The following is a 21,057-nucleotide window of genomic DNA, read 5'->3' as shown; positions in this document are numbered from 1 at the left end:
TCCTTCTACCAATTCATATAGACACCTTCTATGTAACATTGTTTTAGAAAGTTGTGACTTAATAAATACTTATTGAATCAAAGCTCTCTCTCCTCATGGCTACTTGACTATGGTGTGGGACACTCCTTTCCTGATATCATAGGTAGAAACTGGGGACTTTGAGGCCCCATTGAATCCAGCCAGTATTGGTCAAAAGGAAGAGGGTTTCCTTTCCTGCCCTTAAGGTGCTTACATTCAACTGGACAAGACTCAAATATGAGAACCGTTGTAAGAGAATGCGGGCTGACAGAATTTACAGGTCGGTGGAGGGAGATGAGAGATCATTGTGGGTAAGTGATAAGGGAGTGCTTCTTGGAGAAGGTGGGGGGTAGGATTTGGAGCAGCTGAAGGGAGGTCAAAGGGCATTCCACATAGTGATGTATAAGCAAAGGTGAGAGAGTAGAGAGCTGGAATTAGGGATTTTGGCACCTTGGGAAAGCATGATGTTGGGGTGAGGGGGGGGAGAGGGGCTGTACTGTAGCCCTTCCCTCAGAGTCTAGTTTCCACCCTCTCCTCAATGTAGCAGATCTCTAAACTTAAAAAGTCCAAGAGAAGATGGATCAGGGTGAGAAGGAGCAATCATCTGTGTCAACTCTTTGATGTAACAAGTAGCAGGTGTGCCCGTGGGCCATCGGTTACCTAGAGTGGGACATAATGTTGTCACAAATGGTGACCCAAGGCAGTCATGTGGTTAATTCAAATGTCTGAGTCTTGGAGCCAATCCAGAACCAACAGGGGAAGAAATATGCCCTTCTAAATGTTAGCACCCTGGGACAGATCCCCCATTACTCCATTGTACGTAGCTCTGGCCTTTCTTTCCCCAGCAAACTTTAAATGCCAAGTTTTTAGTAGATTTTTAGGGGTAATTTAGCCTAGTACAGGCATTATGGTAGAGCATCAAAGGCTCACCAGATTTGGAGTTAGAAGAGCCAGGTTAGATGTTGGCCCTGCTGCTTCCCATCTGTAGCAGCAGGGCAACTGGCTTTCCTTCTCTGACCCTCAGTTTCTTTATCTGTAAAATGAAAGGATTGGGCTTGATAATCACAGCCATGCCTTCTGGGCTTGCATCCTTGGATACTATAAATAGTCCCTTTCTGGATCTTCCCCACCTACCCCTAGCTGGAGCCCCCATTGCCAATAAATTCCAGAGAATACACAGGAGGAATGAGTCCTCAGCCTTGGGCAAGTCATTTAACATCCTTTGGCCTCAGTTTCTTCATTTGTGAGATCAGGACTGGTCTCTGGGATCTCTTTTGGCTCTAGGCCTATGATTCTGGGATCCTAGGATTCCATAGGGTTGCCAAATACCTGTGTATTCAGGCCTATCACTTTAAGAAACACACACACACACACACACACACACACACACACACAGATGGTGTCACCTGAGTAAAAAGAGAGTCAGCTGCTTAACAAGTAGGCTGGTGGCCTCATAGACCTGTTCTTAATGGCCCTTAGAACCCAAAATATCAGAGCTGGGAAGGCCCTTAGAACACAAAATGTCAGAATTGAGAGAAACTTTAGAACTGAGGATGTCAGAGCTGGGAGGGCCCTTAGAACACAGGATATCAGAGCTGGAAGGGCCCTTAGAGAATATGGAGTCCAATCCTTTCATTTTAAGGATGAGGTAACTGTAGCCTAGCAAAGGGAGGTCATTTGCCCAAGGTCACATAGGGTGTAATTGGTCCAGCCAATAGAAAATTTTTTTTAACATTTTTTTTTTTTAGTGAGGCAATTAGGGTTAAGTGACTTGCCCAGGGTCACACAGCTAGTAAGTATTAAGTGTCTGAGGCCGGATTTGAACCCAGGTACTCCTGACTCTAGGACTGGTGCTCTATCCACTGCACCACCTAGCTGCCCCCAGCCAATAGATAATTAATAATCCAGTCAGTGTATATGGTCAGTGCCACATGAGTAGCATAGATAGGGCTGGGAAAACTCGGATAAAGGAAAGGCTGGTCAAAGAAGATTTCCTGCAAGAGGTGAGACTTGACCTGGGCCTGGTAGAATGGAGAGGATTCAGCTCTGTGGAGAGGAGGGAGAAGAGATCCTTGGGTGGGGAGGGAATAGTATGAGCCAAGGTATAGAAAAAGGGATGGCATGTAAGGGATGGTAAGGCCTCTTTGTGCAGACCCCAGGTCTGGTGAGAGATAAGGTGGAAGAAACAGGGCAGGGAAGGGCCTTGAATGCTAGGCACAGGACACTGGTTTTTGTCTCGTAGGCTGTGGAGAACCCTTAGTGGTCCTTAAGTGGTAAAAGACCAGTCAGAGCTAGGTTTTAAAAAGGCAGATTTTGCAGTGTGTGCAGGTGGCATGGCAGAAAACAGAAGGACCAACTCCATTAGTCCTTGGTGAACCAGGGTACCCAGCCTGAGTTCAGGCCCCACAGCCTTCCCTGGCTTCTGGCCTTAGCCCTTCTCCTGGCCTTCCCAGGAGCCCTTCCAGCTGGGCTCATGTTTCTTCATTATCCTGGTGATGAGTGAGAACAGTGTAGCCTGTGCAAGGGGCTCTGCTCTCCCTTCCTCCATGTTCTTTTCTCCCTCCTTGCTCCTTCTTCTTCTTCTTTTTTTTTTTTTTAGTGAGGCAATTGGGGTTAAGTGACTTGCCCAGGGTCACACAGCTAGTAAGTGTTAAGTGTCTGAGGCTGGATTTGAACTCAGGTCCTCCTGACTCCAGAACTGGTGCTCTATCCACTGCACCACCTAGCTGCCCCCCTTCCTCCTTCTTCTTAGTCAGACTACCCTCTGTTCTCGGGGGATGTTCTCCCTGGTCCCTATTTTTTTTGTGTGTGTTTATCTTTTTTCTTCCCATTTATTTAGAATTTTATTTTTCCCCAATTACATGTAAAAAACCAATTTTAATGTCCATTTTTAAAACTTTGTGTTCCAAATTCTTTTCCTCCCTCCTTAAAAAGGCAAGCTATTCAATATAAGTTATACATATGTAATCATGTAAAACATTTCCACATTAGTCAGGTTGTAAAAGAAAATAGACAAAAAACTTAAGAAAAAGAAACTAAAAAAATATGCTTTAATCTGTATTCAGACACCATCACTTCTTCTTTGGAGATGAATCACATTTTTTAGAAGTCCTTCAGAATTGGCTTGGATCATTGCATGGCTGAGAATAGCCAAGTCATTCATAGCTGGTCATCTTACAAAATTGCTGTTACTTTGTATACTGCACATCTCACTTTGCATCAGCTCATATTAAGTCTTTCCAGGTTTTTCTGAGAGCATCCTGCTCATCATTTCACAGTTACTATTGCTAACTGAATTTCCCTCTGTCCTACTCCCTCCCCATGTCATTTACTCTATTCTCTATCTCCTTTCACCCTTTCCCTTCTCAAAAGTGTTTTGCTTCTGACTGCCCCCCTCCCTCAATTTGCCTTTCCTTCTATCACCTGCCCTTATTCTCTTTCCCTCTTATTTTCCTTCAGGGTAAGACAGATTACTATACACAATTGAGTGTGTATGTTATTCCCTCTTTGTGCCAATTTGGATGAGAGTAAGGTTCACTCACTCCCTAGCACCTTCCCCTCTTCCCCTCCACTGTATAAGCTTTTTCTTGTTTCTTTTATTAGAGACACTTTGCCATATTCCACCTATCCCTTTCTCCCAGTGCATTCCTCTCTCGCCCCTTAATTTAATTTTTTAAAGATACTATCCCTTCATATTCAACTCACACCTTTGCCCTCTGTGTAACTATACTCCATCTACCTGCCCTAATAATGAGAAAGTTCTTATGAATTATAAGTATCATCTTCCCATGTAGGAATGTAAGCAGTTTAAGCTTTTAATGTCCCTTATGGTTTCTTTTTCCTGTTTACCTTTTTATGCTTCTCTAGAGTCTTGTATTTGAAACTCAAATTTTCTATTCAGCTCAGATCTGTTCATCAAGAATGCCTGAAAGTCCTCTCTTTCATTGAATTTCCATTTTTTCCCCTGAAGGATTATAATCGGTTTTGCTGGGTAGGTGATTCTTGGTTGTAATCCCAGTTCCTTTGCCCACTGTAATATCATATTCCAAGCCCTCCAATCCTTTAATGTAGAAGCTGCCAAATCTTGTGTTATCCTGACTGTGGCTCTACAATACTTGAATTGTTTCTTTCTGGTTGCTTGCAATATTTTCTCCCTGACCTGGGAACTCTGGAATTTGGCTATAATATTCCTGGAAGTTTTCATTTTAGGATCTCTCCCTGGCCCCTATTGTCCCAGGTTCCAAGGACCCAGGGCCCAGGGTTCTGTGGGGTTATCCATGAAGAAGGGAGCAGCCCTGACCCCAGCCCACCCTGTCCTGAGTTTCTTCTTCTGTAGTCATTCCTGATCTCCAGGTAACAATTTGCTTTTATTTTTCTGTCTGTTTTAAAGAAAGTATCATTGATGTCTCTTTTTTTTAATATCAGAGTCATTTCTGGAAACAGCACCCTTCTCCCCTGCCCCCCCCCAAACTCAACTTCCTCTTGTAACAATGAAAAACAATTAAGACAAAACACACAATTAAACATACAACATTCTGCCCTAGTAGTCCCCCACCTCTGCTGAAAGGAAAACAGTATATTTCATTATATTCTAAAAGAACATTATTTCTTTTAAAATTATTTTGTAGCTCACTTTTCTTAGAGCTTTTTAAGATTGAAACAGTCCTGTGACGTCCCAACATGATTACACACATTTTACAGCTCAGCAAATGGGAGCTCACAGGGGTTAAAATGACTTGCTTATGGCCACATACCTTGTAAACCAGGATTCAAACCCAGGTTTTCTGACTCCAAATCTAGTACCCCTTTCACTAACTTAGATTACTTCTCAGATAAAGGCTGAGGGTTTCATCTTACAATTACAAGCCACTTAGCCTCCAGGTGACTCCTACCATGGTCTTCTGGGTTGAAGTTCGGACAAGAGCTTGGGCTCATAGGATCATAGATTTAGTGCTAGAAGGAACTTCAGAGAACATTTGGTCCTGCCTCCTCATTTTATAGATGAAGAAACTAAGTCCTAGAAAAGGCAAATGACTTAACTAGGGTTATACAGGTTGTAAGTGACTGAGTTAAGATTTTTTTTTTGTTTGTTTTTTTAGTGAGGCAATTGGGGTCAAGTGACTTGCCCAGGGTCACACAGCTAGTAAGTGTTAAGTGTCTGATGCCGGATTTGAACCCAGGTACTCCTGACTCCAGGGCCGGTGCTCTATCCACTGCACCACCTAGCTGCCCCCTGAGTTAAGATTTGAACTCAAGTCTTCTGACTTCAAACTCAGCCCCTTTTCTGTAATAACACACTGGCCCTCTGTTCCTTTGCCTGGCTTCCTATAGGCCCATGGGCTTAGTAGGTAATAATAACCATTTGGGGGATCAATTTGGAATCGGCTCAAGGGCCTGGATCCAGATTCCAGCTCTGCTATCTACTATCTATTTTTTTTTTAGGGGCAATGAGGGTTAAGTGACTTGCCCAGGGTCACACAGTAAGTGTCAAGTGTTTGAGGCCAGATTTGAACTCAGGTTCTCCTGAATCAGGGCCGGTGCTCTATCTACTGCACCACCTAGCTGCCTACCTACTGTCTTTTCAACCTTGGGCATAGTCCTCCCTACTCTCTGAGGTCCAATTTCCCCATCTATAAAATGAGAAGGTTACACTAGACTAGGGCCTCTTAGTCTGGGGTCCATAAACTTGTTTTAAAAAATATATTGGGAGGCAGCTAGGTGGAGCAGTGGATAAAGCACTGGCCCTGGATTCAGGAGGACCTGAGTTCAAATGTGGCCTCAGACACTTGACACTTACTAGCTGTGTGACCTTGGGCAGGTCACTTAACCCTCATTGCCCCAGAAAAAAAAAAGGCAGCGATAAAAAATATTTTGAAAACTCTGTTTCAGTAGAATTGTTACCCTTGGCAATCCTATACATTTTATTTCATGCATCTAAAAATGATATTTTGAGAAAGAACCCTTGGCCTGCACAGGACTGACTGCCCAAGGTGGTGAAGATACAAAAAAGGTGAAAATCCCCTATCTAAAGTCCCTTCATTTCCCTCTAGTTTTGCGGGGTTTTTTTTTGGCAGGGCAATGAGGGTTAAGTGACTTACCCAAGGTCACACAGCTAGTGTCAAGTGTCTGAGACTGGATTTGAACTCAGGTCTTCCTGAATCCAGGGCTGGTGCTTTATCTGCTGTGCCACCTAGCTGCCCACTCCCTCTAGTTTTAAATCTTTCGATTGGAATAGAATTATTTGCTTCTTTGAAGAAGCAGCTGGAAGGGCCCTTAGAACCCAGAATGCCAGAACTGGGAGAGTCCTTAGAAAAGAGAATGTTAGCTAGGAGGGCTCTAAGAACCTAGAATGTCAGAACTGGGAGATCCCTTGGAGACTGTTTTTTGGTTTTTGTTTTTTTTGTTGTTGTTGTTGTTGTTGTTTTTGTTTGTTTGTTTGTTTTTTAGATGGGGAGGAATAAGCCTTAGAGAGGGGAAGGGCCTTGTCCAAAGTCACTCGAGATTATTGATCTCAGAATCTGAGCTCCTTAGGTGCCTGGTATTGGGGTCAGTAATTTATGTGTCATTCACTGATCCCAGCCTCCATGCCTTTCTCTACTCCCTGAATAGCCTCTTTGTCTTAATGGAGGCCTGGAAAGCACCAGGGGAGACAGGGCTGGAAAAATACTCCTCTAGGCTGTGGGTGGGAAAGTCACCAGGAAGATCACAATACCAATGCTTGCCCTTCCCTTTGAAGATCCCTAGGGAAGCAGAACACAGCTGGAGTTTTTATGCCCATTTTGCAGATGAAGAACCCGAAAGTGGAAGAGTAGAACAGGTTTGAGTCAAGGTCAGGCAGGGAGTCCCTGGCAGAGGTGGAACTAAGGGTGGGTCTCCTGGCTTCTAGTCCAGGGCCCTTCCCATTTTCCCGGGCTATCTTTCTTCCTTCTACGGTGGTCTCTTGCCATCTTGCATGTCTGGCTAATTACGGACTACCAGAGCCAAAGAGGACCTCGGAGACCATCTAGTTCAAATCCTTGCCCATCCCTCACCCATTTTATTTTTGGGTGACTTAGATATGTTTTTCTCAAATGCCTGGGTGAATGAGGAAGTTTTAAAAGACAACAGCAGATTATATCCAAGATGATTGTGTTATAGACACTATATCAAGTCTGTTGTTGTTTGCCCTTCATTCTTGAAGAGGACTGTGACAGATGTCATGACTTGTAATGAATTGGATCGAAGTGAGGCAGGGCTGTGCAAAGCCACCAGCCACACTTTCTCCTCCAGAGCCATCTGGGTCCAGTAGCAAGAAACATTACCAGGACGACTAGAGATGGCCTCAGATGTTTTTAAGGCAATTGGTGCTAAGTGACTTGCTGAGGGTCACACAACTAGTAAGTGTTTGAGATCAGATTTGAACTCAGTTCGTCCCAACTTCAGGGCCAGGGCTCTATCTACTGCACCACCTAGCTGCCATCAAGTCTGTGGGGGACAACCAAAGAACCCCCTAACTTTTTTTTGTGGGGCAATGTGGGGTTAAGTGACTTGCCCAGGGCCACACAGCTAGTAAGTGTCAAGTGTCTGAGGCTGGATTTGAACTCAGGTCCTCCTGAATCCAGGGCTGGTGCTCTATCCACTGTACCACCTAGCTGCCCCTGACACCCAGAATTAAAAAAAAAAGATGAAAAATCCCAAACCCAAGAAGTGACACTCAGTGACTCTGAGCTCACTCAGCACCCCTCTCTCACCTCCTATACTATTGGCAGCAAAGCTTCACTAGGAGACCCAAGGAACCTACACAGAGTTACAAGCCTATCCCCACACCCTGGTCCCTCTTTCCTCTTTCCATTGCTGTGGAGAATGGGGCAGCTAGGTGGTACCATGGGTAGAGCACTGGTCCTGAAGTTGGGAGGACCTGAGTTCAAATTTGACTTCAAACACTTACTAGTTATGTGACCTTGGGCAATTCACTTAGCCCCAGTTGCCTTAAACACCTGGGGGGCCATCTCCAGTCATCCTACATCCTGCATCAGATTTCCAGCATCTAAAAGAGCTGACTTGCAGAATTTCTCTCCTGAGGCTGGTAAGAGTTTATTCAATTGTGTTACATCTTGCCACTGGATCTTGATGGCTCTGGAGGAGAGAGTGAGGCTGGTGACCTTGCACAGCCTTCCTTCACTTAAATCCAATTCACTGCAAGTCATGATATCACCCCAGTGTCACAGTCCTCTTTGAGAATGAAATAGCAGCAGCTGTAGAGACTCCAAATTCAGACTGTGCAAGTTTTCCCTGGCTGTAACAGCCAGCCAGCATAGTTGTAGCTCTTCAGAAGCAAAAGGATGATGGGGGCCACAACCCTGTAGCTCCAGCGCTGTAAAGCTCTATACTGCCAGTGTGAAAAGGAGAGTCTCACAGTACCAGTGTGGCAGCTCTCTGAACTTACATTGCTTGGGGGCACAACCCTGTGGCACCAGCAGGGAAGCTCTCTGAATGACTGGGGCCAGGTCAGGGAACTAAGGAACAGAGGAAGGTGCATAGGACACCATGATAAGATACCATGTATGTGTACGTGTGTGTGTGTGTGTGTGTGGGGGGTATGTGCAGCATTCCACTAAACTTGAGGGAATGAGCACAGCATCCAGCTGGGGCCAGTTCTGATCACCCCCAAATCACCTGAGGTAGAGGCCTAGGTTGGTGAGCTGTGAGTTGCCTGGCATGGGAAAAGGCATGGACAGCTTGAGATCCAGCCCCCAAGGAAACCAACAAACAGAGGGGATAGAGCGAACAAGTAAAGTCAGGAAAATCAGGAGGAAAAAAGACTGAAATGATTAAAGATCTCAGGAAGAAGAAAACTCAAAGACCTTGAATATAAGCAAAGAAATCAACAGGGAAAACATTAATAACAGAAGGAAATATGACCTCCAAATCTAGTGAATCGGTTTAGGCATCTAAGAATATATACTGCAAAACAAAAGAAAATGATACGATGCTTAATATGACAAAGGAACCTGTGGAATGTGAGAACATGGAACCACAATATGCTGTCCCTGAGTGATTCAAAAGAGAAATGAGAGTAATAAGAGCAGAATTTATAAACTGCACAGCAAAAATAAAGGGCAGAATAGAAAAAGTAGAATCTAAGTCTCACTAAGAAATGAAAGGAAGAACAATAGTTTGGGAATGCAAATGTATAGAAGTGAAGAACCATCTAGAAGAAGAAAAGCAACCCCCCCCCCCAAGAAACAAAAAACAAAAACCACCCTAATAACATTAAAAGAAAATATGCTCACTATGTAAGAAAGAAATACTGATTTTGAAGACAGGTTGGCATAGAGACAACCTAAGGATCATAGGAATCCCAGAAGAACATGACAGGACCAAAAAAACACCATAATGCAGAAAATAATAGACGAGGGGCAGCTAGGTGGCGCAGTGGATAGAGCACTGGCCCTGGAGTCAGGAGGACCTGAGTTCAAATCAAGCCTCAGACACTTAACACGTACTAGCTGTATGACCCTGGGCAAGTCACTTAACCCCAATTGCCTCGCCAAAAAAAAGAAAGAAAGAAAGAAAATAATAGACGAGAGCCTCCGAAAACAGATAATGAAATACAATTGAAAGAATTTATAAATCACAGCCAGAAAAAAAAATACCCAAGGCTGCAAACTCCTAGGCATATAGTGGTTAAATTGAGCAATTCAATCCTGAAACAATAAGTTCTGAAAGAGATCAATGAAAAGAATTTCAAATACAAAGGAAAGAAATTTCGAATAACACAAGATTATTTTGCAATCACCAGAAAGTGTAAGGAGTAATGGAATGATGTGTTCTGAGGAGTAATGAAGCTCAGGATACAGCCCAGGGTGATCTACACAGCCAATCCGAGCTTAATCATAAGTGAAAGAAGATGGATATTCAAAAATAATAAGGCATTTAAAACATTTGTAGAAAGAAAACTCAAGAGATTATTTGCTTAGCAATCAATAGAAATGCTGGAGGAGTGAGTTAATGCAGCAGCCAAGGACAGCAACAGCAATGGAGTAACATCAGAAAGACCAGTAAGAGACTTCTAAATGTACACAAAGAGACAGTGGTACAGGTAGACAACTGGTGGAGGTAACAGTGAAGAGGTGGGTGTGAGGCATTATGGTCAGAAACTTGTGACACTCTGCCTACAACTGAATCAAATGTTTTTTTCAGGACTACATTATAGCATGGGAGGGTACATGAAAAGGGAAGAGAGGGGAATGTGTGATGTGTCAGGCAAAATCAAGGGCTAGCAATGAAAGGAAGGTTACCACTGTGGTTTAAGAAATAGAAGAAACTATAGGGGAGTGGGTAAGGAGGAGAGGGGTGAGGATTGAAAAGAGAGGGAAAGGGAGGAGATCTTGCTTTAATTATGGGAGAAGGTTCCAATGACGAATGCTCCTATGGGTAAAGGGAGATGGTCTGTGAAGGGAGATGGGGACCTCGTGTCGAGTGTCTTGAGGGATTTGGTACTTGAAAAGTATATTCATCCTACCTGGGGAGGGGGGAATTGGAATTACTGGGAGCAACTGGCACTTGGGGAAGTGGAAGAGCATGGACCCAGGGAGGGTTTAGATCAATGATGGACTGAATAATAAGGGGTATGGTGGAGGAGGGGTCCTACCTTGCCACATGCCCTTTCTGACATCTTACAGTAATTGGCATTGTTCTGGGAGTAAGACAAGATGGGAAAGGGGAATCTATAAGTAAGCTCTACCAGGCAGTGGCAGAAACTTCCAAAGGGCATGAGAATACAGATAAAAGAGAGACCAGATAATTATAGGGGTCATGAATCAGAGAATGGGGGTCTTGAATAGACAGAGATGATGGATAATGAATAGAGGAAGAGAAATCTCTTTTGGAAAAGGGAGGAAAAAAGATAATTAAGCAAACAAATGAACAGCAATAGTTGAAGCGGGGAATCTACTTGACTGATAGGAAAAAAAAGGGGTGGAAAAATTTTAATATTTCAATAAAAGGTAGGAGAGAAAAGGAATCAATAAGCATAATCCCAAAGGGAAAGGGGTAATAAACTAAAGGAGAGGATTAATTGAGGTGAGGGGAAGAGGGCCAGGGAGAACAGTGCCACCATAAAAAAATAAGGTAAAATAACTATGGTTATTTCAAAATAGGGAAAAAAATCATGCCTCGAAAAAAATCCCCAATATTAGAGATAGACAGAAACCTAACTCTTATAACTTTAAATGTGAATGGATTAAACAATCCAATAAAATGAAAAAGGGTGACAGATTGGCTAAGAAAACAAAACCCTACTTAAAAGAAACATGCAAAAAAAGACATACACAAAACTGAGGAAGTGGAAAAAATTTACTATATATCAAGTGAAACCAGAAAAGTAGGCATTTCTTTCATGCTATCTGACAAAGCAAAAACAAACATTCAAAACAAAACAAAACAAAACAAAAAGAGATAAACATGGGAAGTATATCATACTAAAAGGAACTAGAAATAATAAACAAAGATCAGTAATAAACTTATATGCTCCAAATTCCTTAGCATCCAAATTCCTAAAGAAAACACTATCTGCACATAAAAGATATAGACAGTAATACAATAGTGACTGGAGACTTCAATATCCCTCTCTCAGTTTTGGATAAGTCTAACAGAAAGATAAACAAAAGGGAAAATATGGAACTGAACAAATTGCTGGAGAAACTAAAATTAAAAGATTTATGGCATCTTCTAAGTGGCAAAGAAAAAGAACACACATATTTCTTAGCACTACATGAAATTACAAAAACTGACCATGTACTGGGGCACAGAGATATTGCAAACAAATATAGAAAGGCAGAAGTAGTTAATACATCCTTTAAAATTTTATTTTAAGGTGGGCAGCTAGGTGGCACAGTGGTTTAAAGCACTGGCCTTGGATTCAGGAGGACCTGAGTTCAAATCCAGCCTCAGACACTTGACACTAGCTGTATGACCCTGGGCAAGTCACTTAACCCTCAGTGCTCTGCAAAACAAAACAAAACAAAAAACCCACACACACACAAAATTTTATTTTAAGTTATTTTAATTTAATTTAATTTAATTTTTAAAACAGTATTTTCTTTTTCCCAATTACATGTAAAGATAGTTTTCATCATTCATTCTTGTAAGATTTTGAGTTCTGAATTTTTCTTCCTCCCTCCTTCCTCCTTCCTGAAGCCAGTAAGAAATCTGATATAGGTTATAGATTACAACCATGTTAAACATATTTCCACATTAGTCATATTGTGAGAGGAGAATCAGAAGAAAAGGGAAAAACTACAAGAAAGAAAAGACAAGAGCAAAAGTAAAAATAATGAGTCAATCTGCATTTAGACTCCCTAGTTCTTTTTCTGGATGTGGAGAACATTTATCATCATGAGTCTTTTGGAATTGTCTTGGAGCATTATATTGCTGAGAAGAGCTAAGTCTATCACAGCTGATCATCATGCAACATCGCTGTTGCCATGTACATATTCTGGTTCTGCTCACTTCACTCTTCATCGGTTCATGTAAGTCTTTTCAGGTTTTTCTGAAATCTGTCTGCTCATCATTTCTTTTTTTTCTTTTTTTCTTTTAATTTTTTTTTTTTTGCGGGGCAATGAGGGTTAAGTGACTTGCCTAGGGTCACACAGCTAGTAAGTGTCAAGTGTCTGAGGCCAGATTTGAACTCAGGTCCTCCCGAATTCAGGGCCAGTGCTTTATCCATTGCACCACCTTACTGCCCCCAAAGAGTTTGTGGGGTTTTTTGGGGGTGAGGGAGCAATGAGAGTTAAATGACTTGCCCAGGGTCACACAGCTAGTAAGTGTTAGGTGTCTGAGGTCGGATTTGAACTCAGGTCCTCCTGAATTCAGGGCCAGTGCTTTTTCCATTGCGCCACCTAGCTGCACCCCCCTGCTCATCATTTCTTATAGCACAATAGTATTCCATTATATTCACATACCATATCTTGTTCAGCCATACCTCAGTTGACAGGCATCTCCTCAATTTCCAATTCTTTGCCACCAGAAAAAGAGCTGCAAGAAATATTTTTGTACATGTGGGTCCCTTTCCCTTTTTTATGATCTCTTTGGGATATAGACCTAGTAATAGTATTGTTGGATCAAAGGATATGCACAGTTTGGTTGTCCTTTGGGCATGGTTCCAAATTGCTCTCTAGAAGGGTTGGATCAGTTCACAACTCCACCAATAGTGCATTAGTGTTCCAGTTTTCCCGCATCTCCAACATTTATCATTTTCCTTTTTTGTCATATTAGCCAATTGGATAGGCAAGAGGTGGTACCTCAGAGTATTTGCATTTCTCTAATCAAATAGTGATTGAGAACATTTTTTTCATATGGCTACAGACAGCTTTAATTTCTTCATCTGAAAACTGCCTATTCATATGCTTTGACCATTTTTCAATTAGGGAATGACTTGTATGCTTATAAATTTAATTCAGTTCTCTATATATTTGAGAAATGAGGCCTTTATCAGAAACACTAGCTATAAATTGTTTCCCAGCTTTCTGCTTTTCTTCTTTTTTTTTTTTGGTGAGGCAATTGGGGTTAAGTGACTTGCCCAGGGTCACACAGCTATTAAGTGTCAAGGGTCTGAGGCCAAATTTGAACTCAGGTCCTCCTGAGTCCAAGGTTGGTGCTCTATCCACTACGCTACCTAGCTGCCCCTGCTTTCCTTCTAATCTTAGATGCATTGGTTTTGTTTGTGCAAAACCTTTTTAATTTAATGTAATACATCCTTTATATACCATAACATAGTAAAAATAATAATTGGCTCACAAACAAAAGATACTGACTCAAATAAAGACTTAATGAAATCCTAACTAATGAGTGGGAAGGGGAACAGATCATAGCAATAACTAATAATCATGTAAAAGAAAATGATAATGATGAAACAACATGCCCAAATCTCTAGGATGTAACTAACACAGTCTTTAGGGAAAAATCCTTTTCTTACATTAACAAAATAGAAAAGAAAGGATTAGTGAACTATGTAGTTTCAAAAATTAGAAAGCCAATAAATAAACTTAAAATAAGCACTAAGAGGAGGTATTAAAAATTAGAGGGAAAATAGATAAATTGGAGACCAAAACCTCATAATAATGATAAATAAATATAAATAAAACTAAAAGCTAGTTTTTAAAAAAAAGACTAATAAAATTGATACACCCTTAGCTAATCTGATTAAAAGTAAAAGAGCAGAAAATCAAATCAATAGAACAGCAAATGTGCAAGGTAAAAACAACCAAACCAGAAGAAATAAAGAATAATCAGAGCATAATTGTGTACAGTCATATACAAACAAAACTGAGAACACGAAAGAAATAGAGGAATTTACTACTTTTTTAAAAAAGCAAGATATTTTTATTTTACTCTATTTTATTTTTTGAACTGATGACAAGCCTCTATTTTTCACTTATTCATTCATTCATTCATTTATTCATTCATTCATTATTTTTTCATTTATTTATTCTTTCATCTATCTATCTCTTTATTTGAGTTATGTAGTACAATTATGTTAAACATATTTCCAGGGGCAGCTAGGTGGCGCAGTGGATAAAGCACTGGCCCTGGATTCAGGAGTACCTGAGTTCAAATCTGGCCTCAGACACTTGACACTTACTAGCTGTGTGACCCTGGGCAAGTCACTTAACCCCCAATGCCCCGCCAAAAAAAAAAACAAAAAAAAAAGAAAAAAACCCCATATTTCCACTTTAGTCATGCTGTGAAAGAAGAATCAGGACAAAAGGGAAGAGAGAAAAAACAAACAAAGTGAAAACAGTATGCTTCGATCTGCCATAGTCCTTTTTCCTGGGTGTGGAGAACATTTTCCATCATGAGTCCTTTGGAATTATCTTGGATCATTGCATTTCTGAGAAGAGCTAAGTCTATCGTAGTTGATCATTGATTGTACTGTGTTGTTGTTATCACCACTCTCTCTATCTCTTTTTTTTTTTAGTGAGGCAATTGGGGTTAAGTGACTTGCCCAAGGTCACACAGCTAGTAAGTGTTAAGTGTCTGAGGCCAGATTTGAACTCAGGTACTCCTGACTCCAGGGCCGGTGCTCTATCCACTGTGCCACCTAGTTGCCCCACCACTCTCTTTTTATTTTTTATTTTTATTTTTGGTGAGGCAATTGGGGTTAAGTGACTTCTCCAGGGTCACACAGCAAGTAAGTGTCAAGTGTCTGAGGCCAGATTTGAACCCAGGTCCTCCTGACTCCAGGGCCAGTGCTCTATCTACTGTACCACCTAACTGCCCCACCACTCTCTTTTTAAAGAGGAAATAGAGGTGGGAGATTATTAGGAACTTTCCTAAGGCTACACAGATACCAAAAGATTGATAGAGGTGAGGATTTGAACGTGGGCTTCCTCGTTCTCAGTCCTGGGTTCTTTTCCCCTTATACCATCCTATTTCCTGTTGGCATATTCACACATATCACTTTCAAACCTTGTTCACCTTTTGTATTTTATAAGTCCCAACAGGGAAGTCTTTGATTTTGTCTTGAGCCTCTGATTACATAAAGGCAATAGGAACCACAAATCAAGTCTTTGATTTCCAAAAGAGTTTTAATGAAAAGGCATTATACAAAAACAAAAGAAAACAAAACCAAACCTCACCCAAACTTAGGAACTCCAATCCCAACCCCAGCTCAAAAACACCTGAACCTGCTGGGGCATTTTTGTGGCTACTAAGTTCTTAGAGGCATCTTTGGTTAATTCCTTCAACTGTGGTAGGAAAGTCCAGGGACTTAGGGAGAGCTGGTCATTCTGAGATAAGACACACTGATGCTTTTGCTCAGTCAGCCAACAACTTATGCTTTTCTCTCTCTCTCTCTCTCTCTCTCTCTCTCTCTCTCTCTCTCTCTCTCTCTCTCTCTCTCTCTTAAAGCAGGAAGGCCCTTCCAAGGTTAATCTTGCTTCCATGCATGGTGTCTCCATTGGGAAGGTGAGGTGCTGGGGTTCTAGGCTAGCCCCTTCATTGTGTGGCCCATAAACATTAGCTAAATCGAGAGTTGAAAGATACACATGATCTCACAGAGAGGCAGCATGTTGGAGTAGAGCGCACATCAGACCTTGAGTTGGGAAGACATGAGTTCAAATCCTTCCTCAGATACTTTGCAGGGCAGGTCACTTCAGGACCCCGGGCTCATAACAAGAAGATTGGACCCGTTGGGCTCTAAAGGCCCTCCCAGCTCTAAATCTGGGATCCTCCAATGATCTGATCTTCCCAACAATGTTGTTTATTATCTTGATTTTATAGTTGAGGAAATGGAGGCTCAGAAAAACTAAACAACTTACAACCACATAGCTATTGGAGGGAGGATTCGGACTCTAGTCTTTCCCCATTCCAAATCCAGCACTCTCTCAGTTATGCTGTGCTATCCCTTCAACATGTTCATTTTACAGTTAGAGAAACTGAGGCTCACAGAAGTTAGGTGACTTACCCAAGATCACACAGTGCCTAAGGGGCAGAACCTCTGGTCCCCAGCACCCTTTCTGTAATGTTACACCGACCCTTTGTTCCATGGATACAGACTGAGCAACAGCACTCAAGGGCCTGGGGAGAAATCTCCACCCAGGAATGCTGGTATAGCTGTGGTGGTCCAGGGCTTCTTCCTGTGGGCTTTTCCTTGTGCCTCTACCCACCCACCTCAGATGTTCTTTAGCCAGAGTGGAGTTATAGTATCATAGATTTAGATTCAGAACTGAAAGGGGCCTTAGAAGCCCCATTAAATCCTTCTCCCTCACTTTACATATGGAGAAACTGAGGCAAGAGAGGTTAAAGGACTTTCCCTGGATTACACAGCTAGTGAATGGCATCTGAACCCAGGTGTTTCTCACTCCAAGCCCAGAGCCCTATAAACAATGGTGCTTCACTGACGATCCCAAGGTCACCTTTCCAAGGGCAGTCTCGTTTGGGTATGTCTCCACTGGGAAGCCGCAGGAGCTTTGGGGAGGTAGGCAATCACCCAGAGGGATCTTGTTCCATATGTTTTAGGAAGAATACGAAGGAAAGCTAAGCTTTGCTCATGGGCCTGGTGATCATCCCACGTTCTACTTGGCCCCAGAGGGCAGAGACAGGAGCTACAGAGGAGACAGATTTCAGTTGTGAGAAGGGAAAGCTTCCCAACACTCGGCTGTCCAAGAGTGAGTAGGAAGAGCTGCTTGGGGAAGGTGGCCAATGCTCCTGGCCTCGCTCATTCAGGAGGAAGTTAGGTGGTACATTGGAGGGATAGTGCTAGGCCTGGAATCAGGAAAATCTGAGTTTTAATCCAGCCTTACTGGCTATGTCACTCTGGGTGGGTCACAGCCTCTGCCTCAGTTTCCTCATCTGTAAGATAGCACCTGCCTCACAGGGTTGTGGTGAGGATCGAATGAGGTCATACTTACAAATCGCCCTTAGCACAGTGCTTGGCATATTTTTATTATTGTGGTTAAGTCATTTTTCAGCTGTGTGTGACTCTTCGTGACCTCATGTGGGCTTTTCTTGGCAAGGATGCTGGAGTGGTTTGCCATTTCCTTCTCCAGCTCATTTTACAGAGGAGGAACCCGAGGCAAAAAGGGTGAAGTGACTCGCCCAGAGTCACACAGCTAGGAAGGAACTGAGGCCAGATTTGAACTCAGTTTGAAGTTCAGTTACAAATTGAAGGAAGATGAGTCTTCCTGCCGTCTGCTGTCTGTGCCACGTTTAATAAATTCTTGTTCCTTTCCCTGTCCTCCCCCTTGCTGGAGCAGAGGCCGGCTAGCCACTGTGGGGAGATGTTCCTGAGGGGATTCTGGTTCAGGTGTGGGTTAGACTAGATGCTCTCTGAAAGCCTTTCCAATTCTAAGAATGCCTGGTTCCATGAGCAATGAGCCACCCACCTGCTACATCACTCTGAGGTCGGTGCCACTTCCCTCCGGGTGTGCCTGCTTCCAAGATGACTGTGGCCTTTGCCAGCTTCTGGCCTGGGAAGTCCCTGATGTCTGGGTGGATGAGTGCAGGGTTGCCTTCCTGGGTCCCAGCATTGTTTCCAAGGGCCGTGATTTTGTTGGTGCCTTTGCTCCCTTCCTGATATAGATCCCTACCCTTCTCTGCCCAAGCAGGGCTGTTACGGCTGTTGTGGCCCAAACAGTTCATCCTCTGGTGGCCAAACTAGTTATGAGCCAAACTCTCCACTTGTAGGCAGGTTAGTCTCCTAGAAACAGACCCAGTCCATCACTGGCCCAGCTTATGACAAGGCTGCCCTGTTGGTAGACGTCAGGAATCCAGGACCATCTCCACACCTCACTAACTCATCAGTGGCAGACTTTAGTGTAGGAATCCATGTACTTATTCATTCCTCCAAAGAGCATGGATTATGCTCTTACTGTATACACAGTGATGTGCCCCAGTGCTGGGGGAGGCTTGGGTTTAAATCAAACCCAGCCCCTGCTCTTATGAGCTCACAGTCTTATAAAGAAGACAAAATATTTCAAGGTACCCATGACAACCATGCTCCCCTCAAAACCAGGCCAGGGCATGGCTCTTAGCCAGCTCTCCACCTCCACCCCAGCAAGCTTATTCTTGCTCTCTCACCACCTCCATCTGTCAGGCCTCCTCTTCTGATTGGTGAGTGTCTGCACCCATTTGGGGAAGCATTGGCACCAGCCATGTTCTCTTCAAGGCTGGACTACCCGAGGTCTGCTTCTGCAGCATTCCCAGGCTGGTGCCCTCCCCAGCCCCTAGCATAGCCTCTCAGGTCCTTTTCAGTGCTGTCTCCCCAGGAGAGTGTTAGTCTTGGGGCACCTTTCTTTTGTCCCTATCTCTCTTTTTGGGTGTGTTGGTGGTATTCTCAGGCTTAGCACAATTATTGACACATAGCCTATGTCTCTGTATGAACTGTCTGTCTATCTGTCTTTCTATCTAGCCACCTCTTTCTATAATCTGTCTACCTATATGTCAGTTTCTCATTCTATCTCAATATCTATCTCCCTCTGTCTCTCTGTCTCTGTGTCTCTGTTTCTCTCTTTCTCACTATCTCTGTCTCTGTGTCTCTGTCTCTCTGTATGTCTCTCTCTCTCTCTCTCTCTCTCTCTCTCATTTCACTTTGAAGATGACAAAGGCCTGAATTCTTTTTTTTTTTTTTTTGGGAAGGCAATTGGGGTTAAGTGACTTGCCCAGGGTCACACAGCTAGTAAGTGTTAAGTGTCTGAGGCTGGATTTGAACTCAGGTCCTCCTGAATCCAGGGCTTGTGCTTTATCCACTGCGCCACCTAGCTGCCCCCAAAGGCCTGAATTCTATCACTACTCTGCTATCATCTTGCTCTGAGTTCTCATCAGCAAGAGCTCCTATGCATCAGGTCTTCAAAGTGGCTTCACCTAACATCCCATGGAGCGAGGTGGGCCATACAACCCCCTGAGGTTGGGCAAGCTCCTTATAGACAAGATGATACTTGCTCCTTAGGACAACCTTCTGAGGGAGGTGCCATTCTCTGCATTCTAAAATAGAGGTTCAGAAAAGCCAAAAGCCCTGTTTCCCCTGACCTGGCTTGTAAGTACTATAAGCAGGAATCATTTGGGGACTTGAGGAAATGAGAACACGATTGGCATCCTGACTCTTTGTAGATGAGTGATCAAGTTCTCCTTGTCGTTGTTGTTGTTATTGTTCGGTCTTTTTTTTGTGTGTTTTGTTTTGTTTTGTTTTGTTTTTGCAGGGCAATGAGGGTTAAGTGACTTGCCCAGAGTCACACAGCTAGCAAGTGTAAAATGTCTGAGGCCGGATTTGAACTCAGGTCCTCCTGAATTCAGGGCCAGTGCCTTTGTCCACTGCACTACCTAGTTGTCCCTTGTTCAGTCATTTTCCAGTCATATCCAGGTCTTCATGAACCCACTTGGGGTTTTCTTGGGAGAGATAATGGAGTGATTTTCCATGTCCTGCTTCAGGTCATTTTACAGATGAGAAAACTGAGGCAAACAGGGTGAAATGAATTGCCCAGGGTCACATAGCTAGGAAGTGTCTGAGCCTGGATTTGAACTCGCCAAGAGTAGTCTTCCTGAATGCAGGCCTGGCGCTCTGCACCTCCTAGCTGCCCACATACTGTGTTGTTTGTACAATTTACGAGAAAAGAGTTTACAATGTAAATCCCAGAACAACCCTTAACCTAGCCCTCCCAAATTCCTTAAGGAAGAACTAGAATGGCATTGGTGCCTTCTCTCTATTCATTATCCTGTAGGTATCTTCTTCTTCACAGCTGTTTCTGCATCGTTTCCCCCATTATACTTGCCTATTAAACTCCCCCATTAATCCCTGATTAATCCTGGAGGGCAGGGACTATCTTTTACACTTAGTACTGTGCCTGACACAGAGCAGGAATTTCATAAATGCTTATTGATTGACGTCGCTGTCCAAGTGATGGTCCTATTGCACGGATCTTCCTGGACACTCCCATACTCCATAAACTCTCAGATCAAGCACAAATTCAAAGTCCTTTACAACCTGGCTCCAACTTACCTTTCCAGCTTTGTTATATATTATTTCCCTTCACGGTTGTATATTATTATATGTTATTCCTCTTCAGTCAGATCAAACTGGCCTTGATGTTTTCTGCATATAACTTTCACTCTGGCGATCCCCCATGCTAAGAATATGTTCTTACCTCCCATCGCCTTTGAGAATCCCAGGTTGCTTTCAAAGGTCAGCTCAAGCACCATCTCCTATAGGAGGTCGTGCCTGATCATTCCCCGCAACCCCTAATGTCTGTTTCTACCTCAGGTGGATTGTTGTGAAGTTCAAATGAGCTAACAGCTAAAAAAAAGAGCTTTGTAAATCTTTAAAGCTCTATACCAATACTAGCTATTAATGTTATTATTTTATTGTTTGTATCTCCAGTACCTGGCCCATAGTAGGTGCTTAATCAGTGCTTGTTGATTGATCAGTTGATTGATTCTTATAGTCCCACCAGGATGAGTAACCAGAACATCAGTGAAAATTTTGGAGATGAACACGAGAACGAGTCAGGTGGGTGCTTGGAGTAAACAGGGAGGTGGGGGAGGCACCAGTTCCCTAGGGAAGGG

The 21,057-nt window shown here is 43.0% G+C and overlaps 1 protein-coding gene across 1 annotated transcript in view; it reads left to right on the top strand.

Annotated features, from left to right (window-relative positions):
- ATP8B3 (ATPase phospholipid transporting 8B3) overlaps positions 1-21,057 on the top strand; it is a 92,298-nt gene that overhangs the window by 7,623 nt on the left and 63,618 nt on the right. Inside the window, exon 2 of the mRNA XM_043990392.1 lies at positions 20,937-21,001. Coding sequence (XP_043846327.1) covers positions 20,947-21,001 — 55 coding nt within the window. The 5' untranslated portion in view covers positions 20,937-20,946. The remainder of the gene's footprint in view (positions 1-20,936; positions 21,002-21,057) is intronic.

Source organism: Dromiciops gliroides, chromosome 1 (genome assembly GCF_019393635.1).
Source record: "Dromiciops gliroides isolate mDroGli1 chromosome 1, mDroGli1.pri, whole genome shotgun sequence".
In the NCBI taxonomy this organism is placed as follows: Eukaryota; Metazoa; Chordata; class Mammalia; order Microbiotheria; family Microbiotheriidae; genus Dromiciops; species Dromiciops gliroides.
The sequence above is the reverse complement of the archived record's forward strand: the minus strand, read 5'-3'. Positions and strand labels throughout refer to the sequence as shown.